This window comes from Bolinopsis microptera, chromosome 9, assembly GCF_026151205.1.
Source record: "Bolinopsis microptera isolate Bmic1 chromosome 9, MBARI_Bmic_1.0, whole genome shotgun sequence".
Lineage (NCBI taxonomy): Eukaryota > Metazoa > Ctenophora > Tentaculata > Lobata > Bolinopsidae > Bolinopsis > Bolinopsis microptera.
Window position 1 is genome coordinate 12,715,680 of NC_087080.1, and position 24,782 is coordinate 12,740,461.

General features: G+C 37.3%; 1 protein-coding gene across 2 annotated transcripts; it reads right to left on the reverse strand.

Annotated features, from left to right (window-relative positions):
• Positions 1-1,404: 1,404 nt before the first annotated feature.
• Positions 1,405-24,376, reverse strand: LOC134820317 (b(0,+)-type amino acid transporter 1-like). 2 transcript variants are annotated; one of them, XM_063830542.1, is made up of 14 exons: positions 24,001-24,376; positions 23,501-23,598; positions 13,637-13,737; positions 13,351-13,460; positions 13,017-13,166; positions 12,675-12,819; positions 12,311-12,525; positions 8,553-8,652; positions 8,069-8,237; positions 7,723-7,829; positions 6,882-6,978; positions 2,722-2,874; positions 2,224-2,434; positions 1,405-2,010 (listed from the first exon to the last, which is right to left on the reverse strand). In XM_063830542.1, the coding sequence occupies exons 2-14, from the start codon at positions 23,528-23,530 to the stop codon at positions 1,970-1,972; spliced, it is 1,629 nt and encodes a 542-aa protein (XP_063686612.1). In that variant the 5' UTR covers positions 23,531-23,598; positions 24,001-24,376; the 3' UTR covers positions 1,405-1,969. The 2 variants fall into 2 exon arrangements, with proteins under 2 accessions (XP_063686612.1, XP_063686613.1); XM_063830543.1 differs by lacking the exons at positions 23,501-23,598; positions 24,001-24,376 and adding an exon at positions 16,941-16,978 and having other exon boundaries at positions 1,417-2,010.
• Positions 24,377-24,782: the final 406 nt, after the last annotated feature.

Genomic DNA, 24,782 nt, shown 5'->3' on the forward strand with positions numbered 1-24,782 from the left:
TCCGGGACCCCCTCAAAAGTTCGGTCACCGGTCCTAGTTTGTTGGTCAACTGCTATCTCGAAACCAAGTTTCACAAAAAATTCAGGGTGAACCCCCAGCCTTAAGTGCGCGGCGCGGCACAGTAACGCATCGCGCTACAAGGTTTTTGGCTCATAACTCAGTCATTTTTTGTCCAATCTTGATGAAAATTCATATACGAGTTCAGGGGACCACTAGCTACAAGTAGAGCACCTAAAATCTGGGTTTTGGGCATGTTCAGGGTATTTGGCTAAATTGGGCCTAATTTGGACCAAATATGGGCGTGGCTGCCCCGCGGGCACCGTTTGGCGGTTGGGGTCCGGGACCCCCTCAAAAGTTCGGTCACCGGTCCTAGTTTGTTGGTCAACTGCTATCTCGAAACCAAGTTTCACAAAAAATTCAGGGTGAACCCCCAGCCTTAAGTGCGCGGCGCGGCACAGTAACGCATCGCGCTACAAGTGACAAGATGTGATACAAAACCCTTCCAGATCGTTCCTTTGTAAAGCAACGATTGTATTGTCATACGTTGTATGACCCGCCGCGCACGAGTGCGCGGCTCCCCCTGTATCGTCGAAACTCTACAATGAAGCGACCGTGGGGGTCACCACGTGATACAATGATTGTAGTGATCAGGGATTGAAATAATTTTTCTGAACACGCGCATTGTGATTGCGAAGCAAGGATGGTAGTTTGCACGGCGCGTCGAAGTCCTAGTCTAATGCTAATGTCTAAGAATCACGTTACAATTTACTGGGCCGCGCTCAGCCAGTCATTCCGCCGAATCTATATTTTATGTGTATGAACATTATAGCCTGGGTTCCCTTGCCCTTGTATCACGTCGTGACCCCCATCGTTGATCGTCGTTTCACTATAGTATAGTTTCTACGATACAGGAGCCGGAGTTACTGGACGGCGCTCAGCCTGTCATTCCGTCAAATCTTTATTATGTTTATGAACATAATAGCCTGGGATCCCCTGGTAACAGGGGGAGCCGCGCACTCGTGCGCGGCGGGTCATACAACGTATGACAAGGGGTTCCCAGGTAAGTTGTGAACCGATTCACCGCCCTGGAATAAAAACTGTATCTACTTTCAGTATTGCCAATTGCATTGCATAAGCATTGCAATTGAAACCTTGAAGGATCGGAGACTTAAAGTTGTTAATAATAATATTATATTTGCATGCAGCCTAGCATAAAATTAAATGCAATATCAGATTATACGACCCCAGACCCTCGCTGTTACCAGTAACTGATTTTCGAATATATAATCGTTTTATTCGACATCTTATTTTCAGACTCAAATTACTCGATATAACTATAAGTATTAAGCCATCATTAGTATTCAGTATTACTAATACTATTACACATTAACAATTAAAAGCGATAGGCAAACTTTTCGATTATAAACGCGCAAGAGATCGTCATATTTTCAGGATTCGATATAGTTCACAATCACAATTTCTTTATTAATCATAAAACGAACCATTGCTTGTTGCTAGATTTCAAAACTTTGCAATGCAATCACTCAAATTCAGCTTCAATTTGAAAATGTTCTCTAGCTCTTTAAATCGTGGATATATATTAGACAAAAGCAACTGCAGCACAGGGTTTATTTATACTCATTGTTTTGGAAGGGGTATTTAAAACATAAAAGCAATGAAATTTTAAACAGTGGTCCATTTTTGGCCTGTAATGGTATTTATCACAGTTAGCTACGATCACCAAAAAACGATGAATCAGCAACAAGATACCAATCAGCAACAAGATACAGCCTGTGTTTTATTCTATCGTTGTACTATTGTCTTCATGAGAATAAGTTCTAAGTTAAAAACTGTCATAACTAAAAGATGAAACACAATGCAATGGGGCAATAATTTAAATTGTCTTTTAATTTTATTGGGCCCCCTTTGCTACACTTTCGTAAAATGTCAATCTGCATTCGTTCTATGTTCATTGGAAGCCTAAATGTTTACATCCCTTCGCGAGGTCACCTGAGTGGACGATGAAGGTTAGAAAACGTGTAGATATTATATCAATAATGATACATGATACCTAAGGCTAAACAATGATAACAATCAACAATGATATCGGTATATCTTAGATTTACAATTTCGTGAAAAACATGAACATTACGTTCCGGCAATAAATTTTAATCATAGCAGAGAAATGAAACATAACAGAACCAAAATCCTTCAACCACTCACCAGAAAGCTTATCGAATATCCCCAAGCGTGTTCGCTTGTAAATACAAAGGAGATAAAAAGGAATCCCGGTGATAATAGAGCCCACTACAGCCCCATACTTCATTGCGAGGTTCGGAAAATAGTCGTCTGAATCTACACTTTTCTCGAAGAAGGGGGAAAGGACCATTACCAGGGATAAGATGGTCTGGATGATCGGGATGATAAGTGGAGCCTGAGTGGGATTGTGTGTGAGCTGTTACACTAACTGCAGTAACCAGTAACTATCAGTAACCAGTAACTACCAGTAACCAGTAACTATCAGTAACCAGTAACTATCAGTAACCAGTAACTATCAGTAACCAGTAACTATCACAGACTATGTTACAACTGAATGCATTTAAATAGTAGCAAATTTCAATAGGAAGGAAAAGTTTAAAATTCCAAACAAGTTTCGCCAGAGTCAGAGTTATTCGTTTGATCAGAATTATCGGAAATATCAAAAAATAAAGTACACAATACCCTGAATGGTCGCCTCATGTTAGGTCTCTTGTAGCGGAGAATGAGTAACCCGACAAACACTAAGACAAAGTAGACCCACTGAGCGTACATCACCGTATCAACCACATCTGAAGCATGCTTACCCGCAATTATGTAGATTGAAGTACAGACGAACTGAAACAGGACTAGTTATATACTTTGAACTGCGAGTGAGCAGCTGGATGATTGACTGGTTATCAGTATCTTAGTATAAGCTACTTTACAATGAGAAACTGAACAAATATTTTCTAACAAGATTTTTATTATGAATCCGGGTTAAAATCTCACCCTCTACTTAAGGCTGAAAGTTGACAATCCAGCCTCTTGAAGACCCCACACCCATACTCTCTCAACCCTTTCACTCGGATAATATAAATAACTGCATTGCCAATAGAGTTGAAATAATGTGTGTGGAACATCAGGTTCCAGAGCAGAGAGGACTGTTCTAGACTCATGTGCTGTGCTAGAACTGGTTTCTTAGCGGTCATGTCAAATGTGTAGATAGTTGTAGAGATTACGAAAGGAACGTTGAAAATCAAGAAAACAGCTGTTATGTAGAGCATGGTGACTGTTGCGCGCCATTTTCTGTCAAGTCCATGAGAAATGCTTGCGGAGGTTTTCAGGCGAAATAGAGAAATGCAGCAGCACAATATGATGATTATAGAAGGAAAGGTGAACTGGAAGGTATGGAGAGAGTGCCTTATAATCTCGATCATCACGGGATCAAGGTAAGGTTTAAAAATGTCCACAGTCCAAACACAGAGGTTTCCGGTTTTCCAGTACACATAGTGCTTACCAAACCAAAATGGTATAGTGTTTTGAACCAATTGCAGTGCTAGATAGGACAGGACTGGCACAGACAGGTATTTTCTGGGAATTACTTTCAGAGGAAACACCATGGAGATTGTTCTAGAAATAGTGAGCACCATGATCAGAAACACGGATAGTTTAGCCGAAATCACCCAAACGATAGCGTGTACAGTGCACAGACCCATATTCTGTGACAATACACCCGGGTATCTGGAAAAGAAATCCACTACATGGAAAAGAGCACTGCTGCACATCACGCTATCAACTGTGTTGATGCTTAGGTAAATTAGTCTGCTGTTTGACTGGCGTGATTTCTGTACGAAAAAGCTCAGAACCACAAAGTTTAGAGGTACACCAAGCAGGAATTCCATTAAGGATAAGGTTCCAAAAAGTGTTGATTGGTATTGAGGAGTAGTGTTCATGGCATCATTTCCTAGGGCGGTTTCGGGGGGAACAGACATCCTGGTACTTACAAAGTTAGGATGGTTAAATGCTTTTCACTGTCTAACAACTTAATGAGTTAAATACAGTCTAGTGTAACGTGTACATGGACACACGGAGAGGAAAAGAGAGAGTGAGAGTTTGGGAGGGACACAGGGACACAGGGACAGGGACACAGGAACACAGGGACAGGGCTCCTAGTCCTACAACTAAAATAAATCGCGCAAAAACAACTGAAATAAATAACTGAAATGGATAACGTTGCTGTTTCCTGAAACTAATCCAAGATGAAAGGGTGCTCAGCCATAACTCTTAGACACACCAATAATAACATACAAGATTTTATCACAAATTGCGCGTTTTAAACGTGACTGTTATTAAAACGGGAAGATATATTGCATTGGCTAGACATCTGTAGCATACTGTATGCAGGTCGAAAATTATCATAAGGGGGTCGTTTTTATAATCGACGATAAATGCCGATTTCGTCTTTAGCGCCTCAAATATCATCAACCGTAAAATATTCGATAATAAATACCTAACCGCTGCTATGGTGTTCTCGAGTCAACTAATTGTCCGGGTCATTGCTTTTGCATCAAAAACCCACGTACGATAATTTTGATAAATGATAAATTTTATGATTATATTCATCGCCTAATATTAATTATAACGATTTCGTCTTCGGAACCAACAAAATTAGCGCCTCAAATATTGGCCTTCATCGTCGACCGTTAAATATTCGATCATAAACACCTAACCACTTCTATGGTGTCTGAGTTAATTAATTGTCAGGGCCATAGCTTTTGCATCAAAAATTTAACTTTAAGTACGATAATTTTGATAAATGATAAATTTTATGATTATATTGATCGCACAATTCTAATGGTATTTGACATAAGCGCTGAAACAGATTGATAATGTTATAATAGTCTAATAATCAGAGGCAGCATGTAGATTTGGTAACATTTTGTAAATAGTGTGATTCCACACCTGCCTAAAATTACATATTTGCGGAAAATTTGGGGACTCTCAAGTTGGATTATTCAACAACGTAGTATACAGGGTATACATTATTTTCAACTCACCCTGTGTAACGTTACCTTACACAATTGCTGAGCTTAACACATCAAATAAACTTACAAAGTGTAAGAAATAAGAATTATCCTCAGAGAAGGTTTTACATTTTTACAATTAGATGGAACTCGAGTAAAGTCCACAAGAGACCATTATTATAGAAAACTGAGATCGTCCAACATTTGATATAAGCGATAACAGACACAATTATGTGAATAGACTGTTTCCATGTGGCATTAGCCGCCTACCCACCACCATCAAAAGAGTGCCTGCAGGCAACTCAGTGTGTTAAATCTCTATATTCTCATCTCGAGGTAGCGAATATCATAACTACATTTCGTGGCCTGGTCTTGGAGGGGTGTAACTGCTGATTGCCGGCTAAGCACTCTGTCGTGAGCATGCAGTCTCAGTTAATGGAAAATATTAATTGCTGGATAAATGAGTTTTTGTATTTGTGCATTAAAGCCTCGAGTAATACAGTTTGATGTAAAACGCCCTAAAATTCGTCGCTGGATTTCTAAGATCATTTGGCTCCTGCAATTGCCAGGTAAGATACTGAGTAAGGGAGCTGAGCTTAAGCAGTTGCGGAACTTATGACAGGTATTATAAAGTGGCATACTTTCTCAGGTCGTGCGGTCTCTTAGATACTGACTTTAATGGCCGTTATGGTGCGGTCTATAATAAGGGTGTGGTCTTAACATGTGCTCCATAATTATGACTACTGGATCCAGGAAATCGGTTGACTCTAGCACTGGGCACACTCGGATATTTGGATATTCTTACAACATGCGACCTATCAGTCTGAACACGTGGGGACCTACTCTTTATAGGCCAGTCTGTAGCACGTAACTACATGGAATACGTACAACGGAGGTTAAGTAATTAGTTGTGTTAAAAACATATGAATGTCTTGAATAGTCTAGATTACAGAGATTAAGTTTCAACCTTACAGTTTAATACAAATGATCCTTGAATACAAAAATTACAAAGTGTAAGCCGTAAGCGTCCAGCGACCTTGGCATCTTTACAGCGTCTTTAATATTTTAAAGCAACCTTTCCCATAACCCACGCACTCATTACAGCTCAGACCCTGTCTTGCACCATCGAAGCTCGTTCAAGCATAATATCAAGCATATTTGTGCACTGCTAGACGATATTCTTGCAATCCCGTTCGTTGTTGCTCTATAAATGCACAAATTTTGACCCGAAAAATTTCAAACCAACGGCGGTGACGTTCCCAGTGGCGACGTTTAATACTGGAAAATCTAAAGATTAAATAATATCCGCGAAAACAGCTAGATACTAAGATACTTGCAGTTCGACAAAGATTCAAATATAAAATTACGCTTAGCAATATATCAATATTATCTGAGATTATAATATAGTCACTCCGGCTACGGAGACAATTATATGTTTAGTATTAGAGCAGTAATTAGATTAATGAGTAGTATAACTATAAGTGCCGATGGATAATAACGCTAACCAGGCGAGAGTCTTCCAAAACGTGGTTTAGCAAAGATTAAAGTAGTATAATATTGTGTTACATGAGGAATCAATATCATTTGCGACTTCCAGTTACAAACTTAGAAACTTCAACCATAACCGTCTGGGCTGAGGAGGTTTCAGTTCAAGAAAATATTTGAGAGTTCGGAGACCATCGCCTTAATCGTCGCAACTCCCGTTAAGGAAACCAACAATTATTAGCCAATTATCTTAAATTATCAGCCAATTATCTTAAATTCACCTCATTAAACAATATCACAACTACTCTGAAAGGGGGGCGGCCTTGCACGGACCACCAAACTAGACCTACTCACGTTGAAAATGATGGCCACGATGGGAGTAGACCGAGAAGGGAGACAGAGGGATAGTGCACGTGGGAGGTGACCGTCACGTGCACACGCGTGATAGAACCTGAAACACAGCGATTTTAGCAGGTGATAAACGCGTGATAGAACCTGAAACACAGCGGTTTTTGTACGCGACAAAAGCGTAATAGAACTTGAAACATAACGCTTTTTATTCATTATTACTTTACTACTGGTTTCTCAACCGTGAAAGGTGGTTCATGCTAGACTAATGCTATTTTGTGCTATTTCAAGTTCAGGACCACACCACATTAAATATAGGCCTCATGAAATCAATCGGCGTATAGTTATATTGCTTTATAAAACCATTATATAAAATATATAAAGTTAAAGTATATAAGTTTAACTATCCAAAAAGTTTTTAAGACTAAAAATATTCACTTCTGTAATTCAATATAGGTACAGTTCAATAAGGGTACAGTTTGACTATGGTAATGTGAAGTTAGGCCGATTCAGAAAAACTACTGTTTATTCTATTACAAATTGGGCTTGTCTTTATTATGTAACCCGTGTAGGCTTTTATCAACGCAGAATGAGCTCCTCATGGACTTTAATTTCTGAATGTAAGCTTCAAATTTCAAAAATGAAAATCACATTTGGCAGACTTGGTTGAATTCTAGGCAGACTCTAGTAGTATAGAGTTGTCTGCCGGGAGAGGTACCCATTACCCAATACCGCTATTTGGACTTTGGTAACAGATCGCAACTTTGTTGATATTTATTGGTGTCTGTCAGACAAATCTGCCAGATCTGCGGCAGACTCTCCTGCGATATTTGAATTTCCCTCAAACCTGGTAGTGCTGATGGTATTGCTGGACACTGCTCCGTAGGTAGCTGTCAGGATACAGAACGAAGCGAAGAACCATCCCCAACCTCCCCAAGCAGTCTTAGCATAGAGCTGTGAGGGGGTAATATGTCAGAGGATAACATACGGATCTGGGGTGCACAGCTTCGGAGATAATCAAACAGGCTGTCATGTGCCAGGCTGGTTAGAATATTTGAGCACAGCTAAACACCTACCTACCTAGAAATAATAAATTCCTATCTTAAGAAAATAAGTCCTAGATAGTCACTCTAATTGTATGATAAGCGTGAGTGTAACTGTAATGTCTAAAAGATAAACTATAAACAACCCACCAGAATGAAGGGAGAGTCGCCTATCTCATGTACAATGATAGGACCACAGAAGATAGCGAAGTTAAAGAGGATATACACAGCACACACCACTGTTATCCCAATAAATAGCGAGAGTGGGATGTTTCTGTCTGGGTTTATTATCTCTTCTGTCACCCACGACAAAAACGACCTGCAACACATTCAGTTATATATATATATTAGCTCTGTTAGGATTACAATTGTTATTTGTTTTACAAGCACATCTGAAGAACACGTGAATTCTAAAAAGGTCATTAAGCTAGACATTTGGAGAGGTTATAGTGAAAGAAAACTAAAAAGACCACTAGAACTAGAAGGTATACAGTTAAAGAGGACTAAAAAGACCACTAGAACTAGAAGTTATAGTGAAAGAGAACTGAAAAGACCACTAGAACTAGAAGTTATAGTGAAAGAGAACTGAAAAGACCACTAGAACTAGAAGTTATAGTGAAAGAGAAACACTTACCAACCACCATAAGCCCACATACTGAGCATGAGCCCGTTAATAGCTCCATTAAACGTACTGTTGGGAGCCACGTACGGTGTGTCAAACTGAGACCACTCTCCTGTAAATGTTCTCATTTAGTGGAGTTAACTTGAACTTTAATTTAAACTTATTATTAGAAGTTTTATTGGCATAAACGCGGTGGTCTGAAACAACAAAGACCATCCAGTATAAGTCCAGAGTTGAAAAATACGTATTTTACGAATTTTATAAAATATCAAAAATACGTTAAATACGGCGTATTTTATTTTCGTTGAATAAAATACGTAATAAGTGTTATTGTAGCATTGATAGCTCCAATAAAGTAATAAGTACTATTGCTTTATATAAATTTACGATTTTATCAAAACTCGCGTAGCTCTGTCGTTTTTCACCTCGCATAGGAATACAAGGAATACAAGGAATACAAGGAATACAAATTTAAAATCTTGAGCTACAATAGTAACTGTTAAGATAATAACAATATCATAAGATTTGAATTTATTATATTAATATAACTTAACTTAAAGTGAAAAATAAAGATTTGACATAAAATATTTTGTTTTCAGTCGCCTTGGTAATGCTGTAATGCTTGAGCCAGGTCACTTTGCAGTTTGCACTCGTCGTTGCGCGAAAAGAAACAAAAGCGGGTACAGTGATTTTCAGTGTTCACTGTTCATGTACTGGCCAGAGAGTCAACAAATTTCTTGCGGTTGTTAAAACACGTAGTGGCAAACCTAGCAACGACTCTCGTGAGGTGGACTTGACTTTCGTTCGTGATAAGTTCAATGATTTCACTGTTGTTGCTGATGAATTTGAGGACGTTTGCTCCAGGGATGACATTGTGAACAGAATAAGATGTCGCAGACGGTTTGATTGGATTTGATATGAGTGACTGGATCTTGTCTAGGACTTTTCGCCTCGATGCAGCGTTAAGATCACAATGGTTAAGGAAGTGGTCTTCATTCTCAATAATACCAGAACCTAAGACTATATTGCACCAGGAGCATATTCGCTCGTCACGTGGAGTTTGATTATATCGGCCAAGTTCAATTTCGAGTCGATGTGCACTGATCCGCAGTCTTGTGATATTAGCACGGTCTGCATATTTAATGACACTATCTAGGTAATACTCTTTGTTAAATTTGGATTTTAGGTCACGATAGAATTCTAATTTCCGAGAAGTGTTGATACAGGACCCCCAATATTCTCTAAAGTTACATTTCAAAGTTTTAGTAATGACGTGTGGTGTGAATATTTTACTCCCGATGGGTTGTGTTGATTGAGGAGGAATTCGTTTCTTGAAACCGTTGTGAATAAGAAAGTCCTCTTTTGGTGGTTTTGCGATACTCGGGTTTCTTTCGAAAAGTAACTTGGAGTGATTGTTTTTGAGTGTGCGGTAGGCTGTGACATGATCGGTAGAGAAACATGGGTCTAGCGCGAGGACAGGCTCCAAACCCCTGTACCAGTCCAATTTCATGTTCATCTGTTCTTTGAAAGCTAAGGAGACAAGGGAGTTATCTTTGAGATTTTTCAAACGTTGGCTATATTTGAGAGTGAGGTTAATACATTCATAGATTAATGGGTAGCGGCCTGACTCACCCCAGACGCCTGCGTTGCTGGCTTTACGATTTACCCCCAGTGACCATTTAAGAAAGTGAAGGTGAACTTTTTCGCTGTTCAGAAGGCTAATTTTCTTGAGGATACTAGTTTGAAATTTTGTTTTTGTGTCGGCATCCATATTGAGATCGACTTGTTTTGTTATGTGTTTTATGATAGCCATGTTAGGTGTGTAAATAGGCGCTCCGTAAAGAACGATAGGTTTAATAAGACCATCAAAGAGTGTTGTTAGAGAGCGGAATGATAATTTGGATTTGTTTACTGAGCTTTTCATGGCATAAAGTGCACGCATGGCTTTCTTTTTGAGCTCAGTTCGGGCATTTGTGAATGTGCCGGATTTGTGTATTTCGATTCCTAGATAGCAGTATGACTCGACTTCTTCTAACAAGTGATCACCAATTTTGAGGGGAACCGGCTGATAAGTATCAAAACGGGCATTAAATTTCATGAGTTTAGTTTTATCTGCATTAATTTCGACGCCCCATTCCAAGCAGAAATTGTTCAAAGCATCGAGTTGCTTTTGGAGGGTTTTGGGGTCCAGTGCCAAGAGTATCAGATCATCTGCCCATAGTAAGTGACTGATAAGTTGGTTCATTAGTTTCGGACAGTTATCATATTCTAGTCGAGGGGAAAGATCTCTGATGTATATCTTAAATAGATCAGGGGAAAGTGGATGACCCTGTTCAGTTCCTTTATTGATATCAAATTTTTCGCTGACAAATCCAGATAGTTTTATCTGGCCAGTGGAATTTTTATACATATGTTTAAGAACATTAAATGTTTTGCCAGTGATACCTAGTTTAGCTAATTTTAAGAAAAGAGCTTCACGGCAAACAGAGTCGAAGGCCTTCCGGAAGTCCACAAAAACAGCATAGACGGGAACCTTGAGCTTTTTGTATTTAGACGTAATGGTGTTGAGTGTGAGTATGTGGTCATATGTTTGAGCTCCTTTAGCGAAGCCAAGTTGATTTATGGGGTCCGGGTTGTATTCATTTTTGAACTTGATTATCCTGTTTAACATGATGGTCGAAAATAGTTTTCCGATTGTACTACTCACAGCAACTGCTCTGTAATTGTCTGGATTATCTTTGTCGCCTTTTTTGTGTAGGGGTGTAATAATGCTGTTGTTCCATGGGTAAGTTCCAGTGTCCAAACAGCGGTTAAAGACTTTGCAAAGGAGTTGTGTGTTTGTTGTGGACAAGGTCTTCAGTATTTCATTACATATCATATCCTCCGAGGAACTTTTGCCGTTTTTGAGTGAAGAGATCGCAGTAGATATTTCGTCCACAGAGATCTGGCCATTGAGTATTGATTGTGCAGGGGATGGTTGGAAATTATTGTTAATAGCCTCTGCATTTTGAAGCATTTCTTCCTTATTCTCTACAGTTATGGTGCTATGTGCATTGGCATAAAGTTTACCAAAGAATTTTTGAAAGTTGTCCATGTCATGGCAATCAAATTTGTCAACTCTTCCTTTAAATTTTTTCAGTTTTTTGAATTGTTTCCAGTTAAGAATTTTACCAGATTCAATATCTGTATTCAATTTGTCAAGATATTTGTTTTTTGTACGGTCAATTAAACTTTTGTACGTATTTTTTACTTGGTAAAAATTTTTTCGAAGATAATCGCTATTGGGGAAATCAGAAACAATTTGAGCTGCACGAGTACAAGATATTTTAGCTTCTCTGGTGGCTTGTGTGAACCATGGTTGTTTATTTATTGATCCCTTTTTGGTTATTTTGGGATGTTTGGTCTTTTGGTATATGACTTCAGAGTACTGGGCACGTGCTATACCAAAGCATTAAAGCGTTGAAGTTAAATAGAAATGTGTCTGAAAAAAATGCAAACGAATGACATAACTTTAGTCTTTGAATGAAATTTCAAGAAAAACGTATTTTAACGTATTTTTGACATATTTTATTTCTAAGCAAAAATACTCAAAATACGGCGTATTTAAAAATTATCTCACGTATTTTTCAACTCTGAGTATAACCAGCATAAGACCAGTATAAGACTAGTATAATACCAGTATAAGACCACTATAAGACCACTATAAGACCGATAAAATCTGATAGTCGTGATAGAATTGCACAGAAGATTTAATAAGTCTCCAGACTTACCTTTAACAAGCCAATAAGCCCCGATACTACAGATAACCCCAATAGCCCCCACTTTAACAACAGCGAACAGTTGGTTCATCTTATCTCCCAGTTCTGCGCTCAGAGCGTTGATTAGAGACGCAACACCCACTATCAGGATTGCAAACGCTCCCTTTATGTAGGGGGACTGGTTAGCTAAATCTTTACTCAGTTCCGTACCGTTCTTTGAATAACCACTGAAATGGGAGGGTTTTGTCAAATAGTTCCCGCCTCGAGAGATTTAAAAATCGGAAAAACTATCCAGTATTCAAGGGAGAATTGCTTGAAACACCAACGAGAAGGAGATTGCACTGATTTTATTAAAGTAACCAGCAGAATAACTAACTTCTGAATGTTAACGACGATGTACTCTGAGCAGTAGAGGGAGATAGCAGCCAGGCCCCCTGGGTTCAGGATCAGTGTGTTGGTCCACACAAAGAGGAATCCTACTAAAGGACAGTACATCTTAGTGAGGTACGCCTGCTCTCCTCCTATAGTGGGGTTAGAGATTAGTTAGTTAGTTAGTTAGAGAGTAGTTAGTTAGAGAGTAGTTACTTAGTTAGAGATTAGCTCACGTTATATACTTGGTTATAATAAGGGTTTTTTAAATTGAGAAGATTTGATATGACCAACAGAGTCAGATTAGTAAAATGATAGAATGTAACAGAAAATACCAAGACAGCTGTACCTGACACGTTAATGGATGTTGCTAGTTCAGCATAGCATATGGAACCAAAGAATGCGACAATACCGCCCACAAACCAAACTGTGAGTGACATTAAGGGGCTCCCTCCAGTCTCCATGTATATGAAGTCTGGTAACATGAACAATCCTGAACCTGAAATAATCAGTTTACATGATCAGGCCTTTTTGGATCAGCACACTTGTGCGCACTTTTCATCATACATTTATGAGAAAACGCCACAAAATTTCGTTATTTTGGAATAGAGAGGTGGAAGACCCGATGAGAATAAATGTTTGACAATAAGTCGAATCAGCCAGCGCTCGAGGAACCTACTCACCAATAATAGCACCAATCACAAGAGAGGATCCCCCAGCCAGGGACAAGTTCCGTTTAAGAATTATCTGACTCACTTCATGGTCCCTAGTAACAGCTATAGCGCTGTCCTCTCTGGCAGAAAAATGGGAGAAAATCTGTAAACTGTATTTAGATTTCTCATAAACAAGACACATCATGAATTTTAAACTGAAATAATGATTATCTTCCATTAGTCACGGATCATGAGATGTATCATACTTCTATCGCTCGCCAGCTATTGACGAGTAATGTCTCTAAGTGGTGCTAACCTACACAAGTTCTCCTTCGCCAGTTGACTGGTATGCCTCACTAAGGTGGCAGTCGCCTCAGCACTGCAGTCCCCATCTCCCTTCGTCTTCGATTCCTTCTCCTGAGAATGGGTGAGGGTAAGTAAACTTTATAGAAATTATCTCATTCATGTTATTGTTATCTTTTTATGATACCAAACTGTCCAGAATAGTGAATACTTTGCGCAAGTTTATTGCTGTATAAGAATAAGAGAAGTGATGAGTAAGTATAACTTAGCGTGATTTGCGAAGTTAACAATAGTGGAGATATGTTGGTTCAAAAATGTCAATTCTCGATTTATATTTGCTATTCAAAAACGTAGCAGGAAGACATGGGGGCTACCAGAACTATAAGAGTAGAAGGCAACCCTAGCTTACATAAACACAGTGAATACATTTTACAGATTGGGCGACTTCTGTCCGACAGCGATTCCTTGTCCGACTCCAAAGTATGATGGTTATAGATCTGTGCAAGTTTGGGTGAATTTATATGTGCCAAATTTGAGATATCACCTTAAACACAAGAAAAAAGTGTTGTCGGACAGGAGTCGTGTTACCCATTTTACATTAGTGAACATTTAGGCAGTGGTTATCTGTTTGGTGCCGTGTTTTCAGTGAATCCGTTTGTTTAGTCATTCATTATCCGTGTTTTGTCTGTAGAATACAACAAAAAACACATTTTAGTCATGTTTAGTATATCACGATATAGTTTACCTTCTTTCAGCGATACTCATCGTCTAATTACGGACTATAGGGCATGAATTACGATGTATAATCTTAACTCAATTGTTGTACTAGATATTAAGAAAATATTTAACCAACAAATAGCGAATTCGTTGCCCACAAAAACACTTTATCGCTTCAAGATCTTTAAGATCATTAAGACATTCCCTTCCTCTTTGATGCATTTAGAAATTTGACAATCTGTCAAGTTATAAAGTATCAGTTAATAAGTTATATAATAAAATTAACTAAATACTGATCATTTTATTATGGCAGCTATTATAGCAATATCAGACGCGATTAATCGGAGTCGGTGTCACCTTGAACCAAAACATTCAGACGATCAATGTCACAATTCTCACAAGAATTGAAACTTAATCATTATATTTCACACAGGGTGACTAACAAAGTTAATGTACATTTCCACGTTTCAGGCAATATAAATAGCCCTCCTATTACGCGTCATTACTAACTTTGTACATGTTGGTGACTAAAATACTGCAAATATATTCTGTAACATTCTATAAGAATAACCCTTACTCCTTAGCAAATAACTATAGATCAGACTGATTGGTATGTACTGAACAGTAGATTTATAATTTGTACCATCACTATCATTATCAATTAAACCAAAAAAGGACAGCGATTCTCAGCGATCCTGAATTTCAAAATAGCATTTGCTTCATGACTCAACTCTTTTTCAGTTGACAATTTTCACTGGTTTTGTTTTGCTGGCCTTTCGTTTTAACTACACCAGGTCCCGTCTTGTAGGCAGATAGAGTAGTCTTGGTCTAGGTCCCTCCTCTAAAACAGACTGGCTGCTTTTAGTCATCTTCTGTCAAGTTTAAGCAGAGTCTGTCGTTGTAGAGTGTAGAGTGTAGAGTGTAGAGTGTAGAGTGTAGAGTGTAGAGTGTAGAGTGTAGAGACTCACACTTTATCAGTCTAGTAAAGTGGCATCTAGACTCTAATCTACTCTACTCTACTCTACTCTACTCTACTCTACTCTACTCTACTCTACTCTACTTCACTTTACTCTACTCTACTCTACTCTACTCTACTCTACTCTACTTTATTCTACGCCAGATTTCCGAAAAATAAATTCTGATACTAATTTGATAAAATCTGCCAAAGATTTCACCAAGAACGATTCATAGATTTAGTAAATTAATTATAAAACTTAAAAATGCTAAGCTAAAACATTGAACAAATGAGAGTGCTGTTACGGCGAAACTTGGCAGGCTCTAACCGATGTCAGTTCTGAACCGTCGTACATTAGATCAACTTATTTGAATATACAAAACAGACACCTTCCACAGACTTTTGCCTACTGTAGGTACTGTCTACCAAGCATGTTAAAGACTGATAAAACTATGACTGTAGCCTAGTGACGAGTCGTTTAAATGTACTGTAAACTTGTGCCCACCTAGACCAACTAGACCAACTCAGGTCTACCATACTCGGAATCTAGGCATATAGTTTTCATCATGGTCTCATGTTGATAAAGAAGATATGCCGGAAAATTCCTAAAAGTCTCCCAAGTGTGGTACAGATTTGGCAGAGTATGCGTTGCAAGATACGTGGTACAACCCTGGTTATACAGCTACATATTTAATATAGGTTAGCCATACTTGGTCAACATTAGCAGGGATGTTGGCAGCGTATACAATGTCAGGTAGCGACTGCAGTGAGTCCAAGGAACCATTGAAGAGCGGAACGGTCTCGCTTACAGACATCAAACTCTCAACCTTACTTCACGAAACACCTCAAAAGCGAGAATGAACGTCCTAAAAGCTGATTACTCCAAAAGACTGATGGCTTAACCGATATGTACGGTATACCCCTAGTAATTATACCAAAAACCATCTATCTTTACCGGGCAGCTGTGTGGGCCCCTGTGTAATACTCACTTCAAATATTACATAGTCGTCTATCATTGCACTTGCCCGCTTTCCGTCACATGCTACTAATCAGGCCGCAAATCGGTAGAGTTAGAGCACAAAACGGGTCCAGCTGGTTCGAATTATCTGCGAGGGCGGCTCAGCAAGAAGTGTTAACGGAGAGAAGTAACGGTAAAGCGGAGAGACTTGAAACTATAGGACCCACGTGGGCAGGGTTATAATTCGCACGTGAAACTGAAAATTAACGGTGAATTACTGCTAAAAACATGGCACGTACTACGTGGTTGTAATTAGGGTAGTACCGGACGAATTAGGAGTTCAGCTTATAATGATGTTATTTAAAGAAAGGATAGTGTGCGCAATGAGCATGTATATAAAACTGCTTATAAGGCTGAATTAAGTTTTTAGAGGTCGGATGTAGACGTTGTTCTATGATGCAGCTCGAAGGGAACTTAAAAAGTGCAATTATATGTTATTGTAACAATTTTGATAAGAAAGTTAAATAAGGTTTTCGAAGGAGTCAATTCAATGCAAGTGTAACCGTAAACCATCGAATGTTTTCAGTATTAATTACTGAAGTTGGCATTTAAATAAAAGATTTTATATATTCGTTCAGGATGGTTATGATAAAAATTGCAAGATTAGTGTGAAAATTGCAAACATACCTGAGCCATAACTAAAACCACGCTACAAAGAAACTCAATCCCCTATTAGGACCAGAATGGAACTGATACTACGGCAAGTCGGGAAAGAATCACCATGACGAAACTGGCATTTAATTAGAAACATAATGAAGAAATTTATTTAATTTCACTTTCATGTGTTCAAGAATTGTGTTACATTAAGTATCCTCGGCGAACATTCCAAAATTTCTTTCACCATTGTCTGAACGAGGATTCAGAAGGTTAATTTTATTTAAGTACGTGATTAGAGGAGGGGCATGTTGTTTTCTTCATTGTTTCTTTTGGTACAACTGCTAGGGGTGACTCTCTTCAAAGCTGCATTTCGTCTAAACAAACTCTTCGCAAGGTGGCATCACAAGAAGTATTTACACGATTACACGATTTTTACACGATTAGAAAATGTATTTGTTATACTGGAATAATAACAATTTTAAAATATAAAATAAGTCACTTCCCTCTGAAGTAGAACAGATGATGGGAGAGCTTCAAACATGGCGATGGAGGGAAGCGGTGTCTCACCGCTGGGAGGTAAATTAATACCCGTATCGCGATGGTAAAATTTTATGATATGAGATCTCAAGTAAAAAATAACACAAAAAATAAAAAGTGAATGTTGTCAGTGTAGTGAAATCGGAGGCAACATTAATAAAGACGTATACACTTAAACCGTTACAATTATAGTCCCCATCTTGTTTTAAATACTCACAATAAAATACACACAAAAAACACACAAACGTCCCCAAAACATTAACTTCAATTTATATTTCCCTAGTTGAAATTAACTTATTTTATGAAATTGATACATTCGAGAAGATCTCGTGATTACATGGTAGCCATCCATGATCCCCATTTAGCCCTAGGTTTTGTATATGAAGCAAATGGTTCTTAAATCTCTTTTTAAATAGTGAAATTGACAAAATATGATACGGTACATCATGATCAAGGAGATAATTTAAAATTTTGGATGCATTAAAAACAAAATTACTATTCTTGGTCTTAGACATTGAGAATTTAGGATATAGCAGTCTGCATGATCTACTTGACTTGCTAAACCGGCGATAAACATCAACAGGAATTTGTTCTTTAAGTAGCCTCATTGCAATACATCCAGTAAAGTATGTAAATAAGTTAAACAAGGTTAATAATTTCAAACGAAAGAACATTGGTTTCGTATGTTGAAACTTGTGATCAATCTTTGTTGTTTTTCTACTCACAATACGAATACATTTTTTCTGCAACACAAACAGTTTTTGCAGCAAAGGATGGTGAAAAACAGCACCCCACAGTGGTATACAATACATTAAATATGGTTGAACAAGTGAAATATATACTTGTCTTAACACTTTGGCTGGTACTATAGAACTTATGGAGTAGAGTGATCCGCAAGATTTTGAAACTTGCGTTATTACATTGGTAATATGATCATTCCACGTTAAATTAGAATTAATAATGACTCCCAAAAATTTACACTTATTCACTTGATTAAACTGGTTGTTAAGTATTCCAACAAACTTTTGATTCTTAGGAACTTTACTACTTCCGAATTCCATAAAACAGCATTTTTCAAAATTAATGATTAACCTATTTAAGCAGCAATAGTCGTGAATCTTTGATAATACCTCATTAGCATTTTTGTAGAGTAAATTTCGGTCTTTATTTTGAAGAAAAAGGTTTAAATCATCTGCAAAGAGGATAAATTTAGCTAACTCACAAATATTTGCCAAATCATTGATAAAAATAATGAAGAGCAGGGGGCCTAACACTGACCCCTGTGGAATACCACAGGTTATTTTCAAGAGACAACTTTCGAATCCCCCATAGCTAACATACTGAAACCGATCTGATAAATAACTGTTTAATAATTTAATGACATTTCCTCGAATACCATAGTTCTCCAGCTTTTCTAACAAGATATTATGCCGCACTGTATCGAAAGCTTTGGAAAAATCTATAAATATACCTAATGTAAAATTCTTATTATCGATAGCATCATGAAGATTTTCTACTGCTGAAACAAGTGCATGAAAGGTTGAGTGCTTACTGCGGAAACCAAACTGATTATCACAGAAAAGATTGTGCTTATTAAAGAAATCAGATACGTTTTTATGTATTAACTTCTCGAAAATCTTAGCAAAAACAGGTAACATTGAAATAGGACGATAATTGCTTATATCAGAAATAGATCCTTTATTCTTATACAAAGGAATTATTTTTGCTGCTTTTAATTCTTTCGGAAAATAACCTTCATTTGCACATTTATTAAAAATATCAGCCAGTAAAGGACTTAAAGTGGTAGCTAAAAGTTTGAGGACCCTAGGAGAATAATACGTACCCTTGCTATTATTAAGCTTACTTATAATATTATTTATTTCTTCACTTGAAAAATTAATATCCGATAGCTCGCTTATGTTCCTCTCAGGCATATATTTATTAAAATCTGTTAAATCCGCGTTAGCATTTTCACCATACGTTTTTAGTAAAAGATCATTAGCAATATTAACAAAATAATAATTAAAATTATGCGCTGCATCTTGATTAGGAAAAACTAGTAATCTGTTTGATCTCTTCCTACCTAGTAAACCGTTTATCAGTTTCCAAGTCTTTTTCAAATCATGTTGATTTGCTTTAAAACATTTATCAAAATACTCAAATTTTTCTTTACTTCTAATAGCATCAAACACTCGTTTGTAATCAACATATTTGTTCCAATTAACTCTAGTTTTATTCATAACCCAAATATCATAGAGTTTGTTTTTAGTGTCACTACTCTTGGCCACTCCTATTGAAATCCAATCAGAGCGAAGAAGAGAACTATTACCACTAGACTTCTGACTTTTAATAAACCACTTATCATACAGAGTTTTAAAATTTCTGTCAAAAAAGGAATACATATTTTCGGCAGAATCACTTTCAAGATCAAATTTTAATAATTTAAAATCATTCAAAAACCCTTGTAATAAAAAGTCATTAATATTTACTTTATTTCTATTTCTACACTTTTCGTTAGGATCAAAATTATAGTCCAAAACTACGAATGTAGGAAGGTGACGACTTATATTACATCGTATAAGGCCGTTACAAATTATGTTAGATATATTGTTAGTAAGTATATGATCAATACATGTGCCATTTAAGCCTCCAAAATGAGTAGCACGTGAGATAATTGGTAAAAAGTTATTGCTAAACATGCAGTCTAAATATCTCCTAACAACACTAGAATTGGAGTTATATAGATTTACATTAAAGTCACCAAGAATATAGCTTTTGTGTCCCTTAAATGTGTTCAATTTACTTAAGATACTACCAAACATATCGATAAATGAATCAAAGTTTCCACTTGGTGATCTATAACAATTAACAACTAGTAACTTTTCAGATTTAACTGTTATTTCAACACAAAGTGATTCAAAATCAACGGTAGAATAACAAAGCTCAAATTTTTGATTAATATTATTAAATTTGTCACGCAAAAACGTTACCAAACCAGAACCTTTGTGTTTAAGCTTTCCATCCTCCTTCAATAATCGATTAAGTACAAATTTATTATAACCCGGTATGTAAAATGGTTGTGACTCATGTTCTGTTACATTAGTTTCACAAAGGAAATATCCATCAGCTTTGAAACGTCCATGGTGCACTAAAAAGCAGTCAAAATTTGATCTGAATCCATCAATATTCAAACTTAATAACGATAATCCATTGTCGTTCATTTTTTCTTCAAAATCATCTAACTTATAATAGACGCACTGACGCAGTATCTGGCTGCAATCTTGTAAATTCTCGCTAAGAGTTTCAACATCCGGGATAAAATCTATCATTTCATTGTAATAATATTCAAAAGGGGCAAAGAACGGTTGTTCGGAATAAAAATCAGTTTCAATATATTCAACAGTACTGGTAGTAGCAGTGTTTAAGTCAAGTAAGGGTAAGGGCATACATGACGAACAAATATTAGACTTAACACAGTTCTTGTGCAACATTTTGAAACATTGTTTACACTGTGCAATCTTTTCATTAAATATATCAATATTTGTTAAACATGTCACACACTTATAATACTCAATATAATCGTCATAGCATATTTTACAATACCATACAAATTGCTGAAGTATAAATATGGTACTATTGTCTAGCTTTAAACAAGATCCATGATATATGTCCTTACAGTTGTTGCAACGTAGAATGAATTGGTGAAAGTACAAAATTTTATGACAGAAGACGCAATGCTTACGGTCAGAGGGAATGAGGATGTTGGGAAGGGTCATGTTTGAAACTCCGTCATCCATAACTCTCTGTTAGAAATATTAAAATCTGAAAAATAGTTGTATTAGAATTATTCATCTCACGGTGTGAATTCAGTATTGTTCAAAAAGGGGCTCTCACAAAACAAAAACTCTTTAGGTTCAAAAGTAGGCACACAAATCAACAAATCAGCAGTATTCCTAATCAGCTTAGGATTACCGTTAGCATTCATTCTCAATAAAACATTCCCATTCTTGTAGTCAACCCAACAAGAGTTTAGTCCACCAAATCTGACAGCATCGTTGACCTGCCCTAATAATGCCGCTCGTTTATATGTTATATTGGGCTGTACCCCGACACCCTTTTCGGGGTTCTCAAACAGCAATTTCTTTTTATCTGGGGAAATGTTTTTAGTGCTTTTCCTATTTCTAAACACTTTCTGTGCTGTTGATCTATCTTTGAAGCGAGCAATAAACCTAGGGGCTTTACCCTTCTTGCCCTTCAAGGGATGAGCGGCTACAAGGTCTTCCTTAACAATGTCCACACCTAACTGTTCACACAACAAGACCACTTGGTCCTCACAACTATTGCTCTCATTAACTAGCAAATTGGTAAAACAAACGTTTTCCCGACGTGAGTATTGATCTAAATTATCTAGTTCCACTTCTAGTTTGCAAATCGCATCCGCTTGACGATCGACAACTTTGCTGAGCTTTGAGTTAACGTGTCGAAGTTCCACGAAGTCGTCCAACAATTTAGCATGATCACTACGAGCTATACTAAGTTCGGTTTCTAGATGTTGCATAAATTTCCATAACTCTTGAACTGATCTTAGTTCTGACTCACCGTTGGAAAAGTGAGGTAGCTGTGGCTGTTGTAGTTGTTGACGTGGCATCTGATCGTGCTGATAACCGTTGCCAAACTGAGAAGTCACGGGACAGTAGGAATTACGGGAAGCCTTGCTCTGTCGGCGATCCGAGTTTTGTTGAGAATTGCCATGATGAGACATGTCTTCAAATTTCAATAAACAGGCAGAGCAAGATTTTTAAAACGAATTGAAAGTAGTGATAAGAGATCTGAAAGTAGTGATAAGAGATCTGAAAGTAGTGATAAGAGATCTTATTTAAATATACATCAAATTCAAATTATTAAGGACTCATATAACAGTTCCGCAGAACTAAAACCCTGAAACAAATAATGGTGGTCATTACAAAATTAGGCCAATTAAGATTGCCATAACACATAAACACAACCACCCATGACTGAGTCTGAACCAGCTGGCCCCCTCCCTTCCTCACAGTCGGGAGATTAGATTATGTATCGGAAGTTTCTCCGCTTCTCAAGTACCCATTATGCCGGCGCTATTTGGTACTTTATACTTATAGTATATACTATATAGTAGTATTAGTAGTATGTACTGAAGTTTATATTAGAAAATTAAATTGGTTGAGGATAATGGAACGATGGCCGAGTGATGAAACTGATGTGATGTTATTGCAAATTACCGGGTATATAGTGTTGAATCAGGGTGATGTTATTGCAAATTACCGGGTATATCGAGTTATCTTTTAATTCACCACAGTTGGGGCCATCCTCATCATTTTTCATCACTATTGTTTGGAAAGTATTGGCCTTGAAAGACAATATCAAAAACCGTGCGGCACGAATCGGGAAAATTGGAGGAAATCGATGAGGATCAGAGAGTTAATTGTTCGGAGAACTTAGACGGAATCGACTAATCGAGCCTGCAGTAATTAGTAAATTCTATTTCAATATGCATTTACAATCGCTGCATGACTGAGAGCACGCGATTTGGGGGTTAACAAAAGAACTAACGTAACAAAATATAACTAGCAGAATTTGAGGATGATTCAAAGAATTTGAGAGCCTAAAAAGAGAGATTATAAAAGTCTAGTCAACGAAAATTTGACAAAAGTCTGAGACGATTAGCGCTGCAATCCTATAAGGTTATAGTTGTTTATCAGCATGTATTCTTGTATTGCAATGGCCTAAAGGGTTCTACTTCTACTTAATTAGCAGCATTTTTTACTGCCGCTACAGAGCTTCAAGTTCAACCTAAAAAGAATTTTAGTTACTTGCATTGAATTCTGGCATATATATAAATCTGGCTATGGGGTTTACTGGATTAAAAAATTGAATAACGAGCATTTTCCAATGCCAAAATAGTTCGTCGGTTTTCTTCAGTTAAGAAAATGATATAACCAGTTCAAATTTAGTTTAAAATAAGCTAATAAGGTAGTCATCATATTTCCAGCAGGTGATTTAAAGGTTATCATTACCTCTAGTGGTATTTGTTCGTACTGGACCATATTAAAGATAATCCTTCTCAACACCAGTTAGATAGATAACTTAACTCCTCAATCAATCATTCCTCCTCCTGAAAAAGTAAGCAAATTCGTAGAGTACAATTATTTAGCCGATGAAACAAGATATAATTTGATCAACTTTTAATTACTTCCCAATGGAATTACTTCTACCATTTACAAGTGTAATATACAGTCTAGACGATCATTTTCTCAGACAGATTTATGTTCAATTCCAGTTCCTGTTTATGATAAATATCGTAAATTTCAACCAAGAATCGTTTACTTTACACGAAACATAATCACCGCAGAATCCATACCTTAGACTGATTATTGATTAATGTGGCAACATCGATTACTTTCAAGCGTTAAGTAAGTTATTTAAGCGCGTTAACATGGTATGTTCAGCATGCGGACTATTAGCTTATTAATACTTTAATAGACTATTAGCTTATAATAGCTGTAAAGGAACTTACGTTGGTTTAGAGTTAGCAGAATTTGAACGAACAATATGGGCAAGCAATACTTCAAACAGGTCACAACAAAGCTAGACTGAAAAAGGACGATTTATTAATTTAACCCTATTAAATCCTTATAACTGTATTATATCAGGCAACCAAACGTTTTTACGGGACGTGATCTGAGGCCCCTATACTAAACAAATCCAGCACAAAGAGCTGTAATAATCCAATAACAGGTCTAAAACAGGACAGTTTGAGAAGTGCATGACTGCTCACAACAATAAACAGGCTGAAGATACTTTAGACATTGTGTAGGGCACAACAGGGAGACTGGGCTATTTTCACTTCCATGGCGACTAACAGGATTATAGGGCATTTCCAGGCGAATGATCCTCGCTCTCCTCAGCGTACATTCATATATTGGAGTATCGGCGTGTGTATCATGTGTGTTGTGAAGTAAGATGGTGCTCGGTAAAGTGCACTGATTAAATAACCTAGTCTGGTTACTTCCGTTATACAGCTCACATCAGGGTAGTGATCAGTTTAACGTTATAATGTAGCGTATAGATGGTATACAGATAAACTAGGATTACAAGGTGGTAGGGGTGGGGTTACTGTTAGAGGGGGGGGGGGGGGGGGGGGCTCATAAATAATCTTGATAAAAACACTTTAACTAACTATAACTTTAGAATAGATGAAAGTAATAGCTATCACCGCCAGATCCATTAGTGGTGGTGAGTGGTGACGCCCCTAATCCTACGGGACATGAAACCTCCTCAAGCCACCACTTATTTATA

What these genes read in the sequence shown, in the direction of transcription:
- LOC134820317 (XM_063830542.1), bottom strand. Translation starts at nt 23,530, where the DNA reads ATGGTCCAGTACGAACAAATACCACTAGAG. An exon ending in GGCTTATTGGCTTGTTAAAG is followed by an intron (nt 8,653 to 12,310) that starts GTAAGTCTGGAG and finishes GAACATTTACAG; the next exon opens with GAGAGTGGTCTCAGTTTGAC. An exon ending in ATGTGGGCTTATGGTGGTTG is followed by an intron (nt 8,238 to 8,552) that starts GTAAGTGTTTCT and finishes AATGTGTTGCAG; the next exon opens with GTCGTTTTTGTCGTGGGTGA.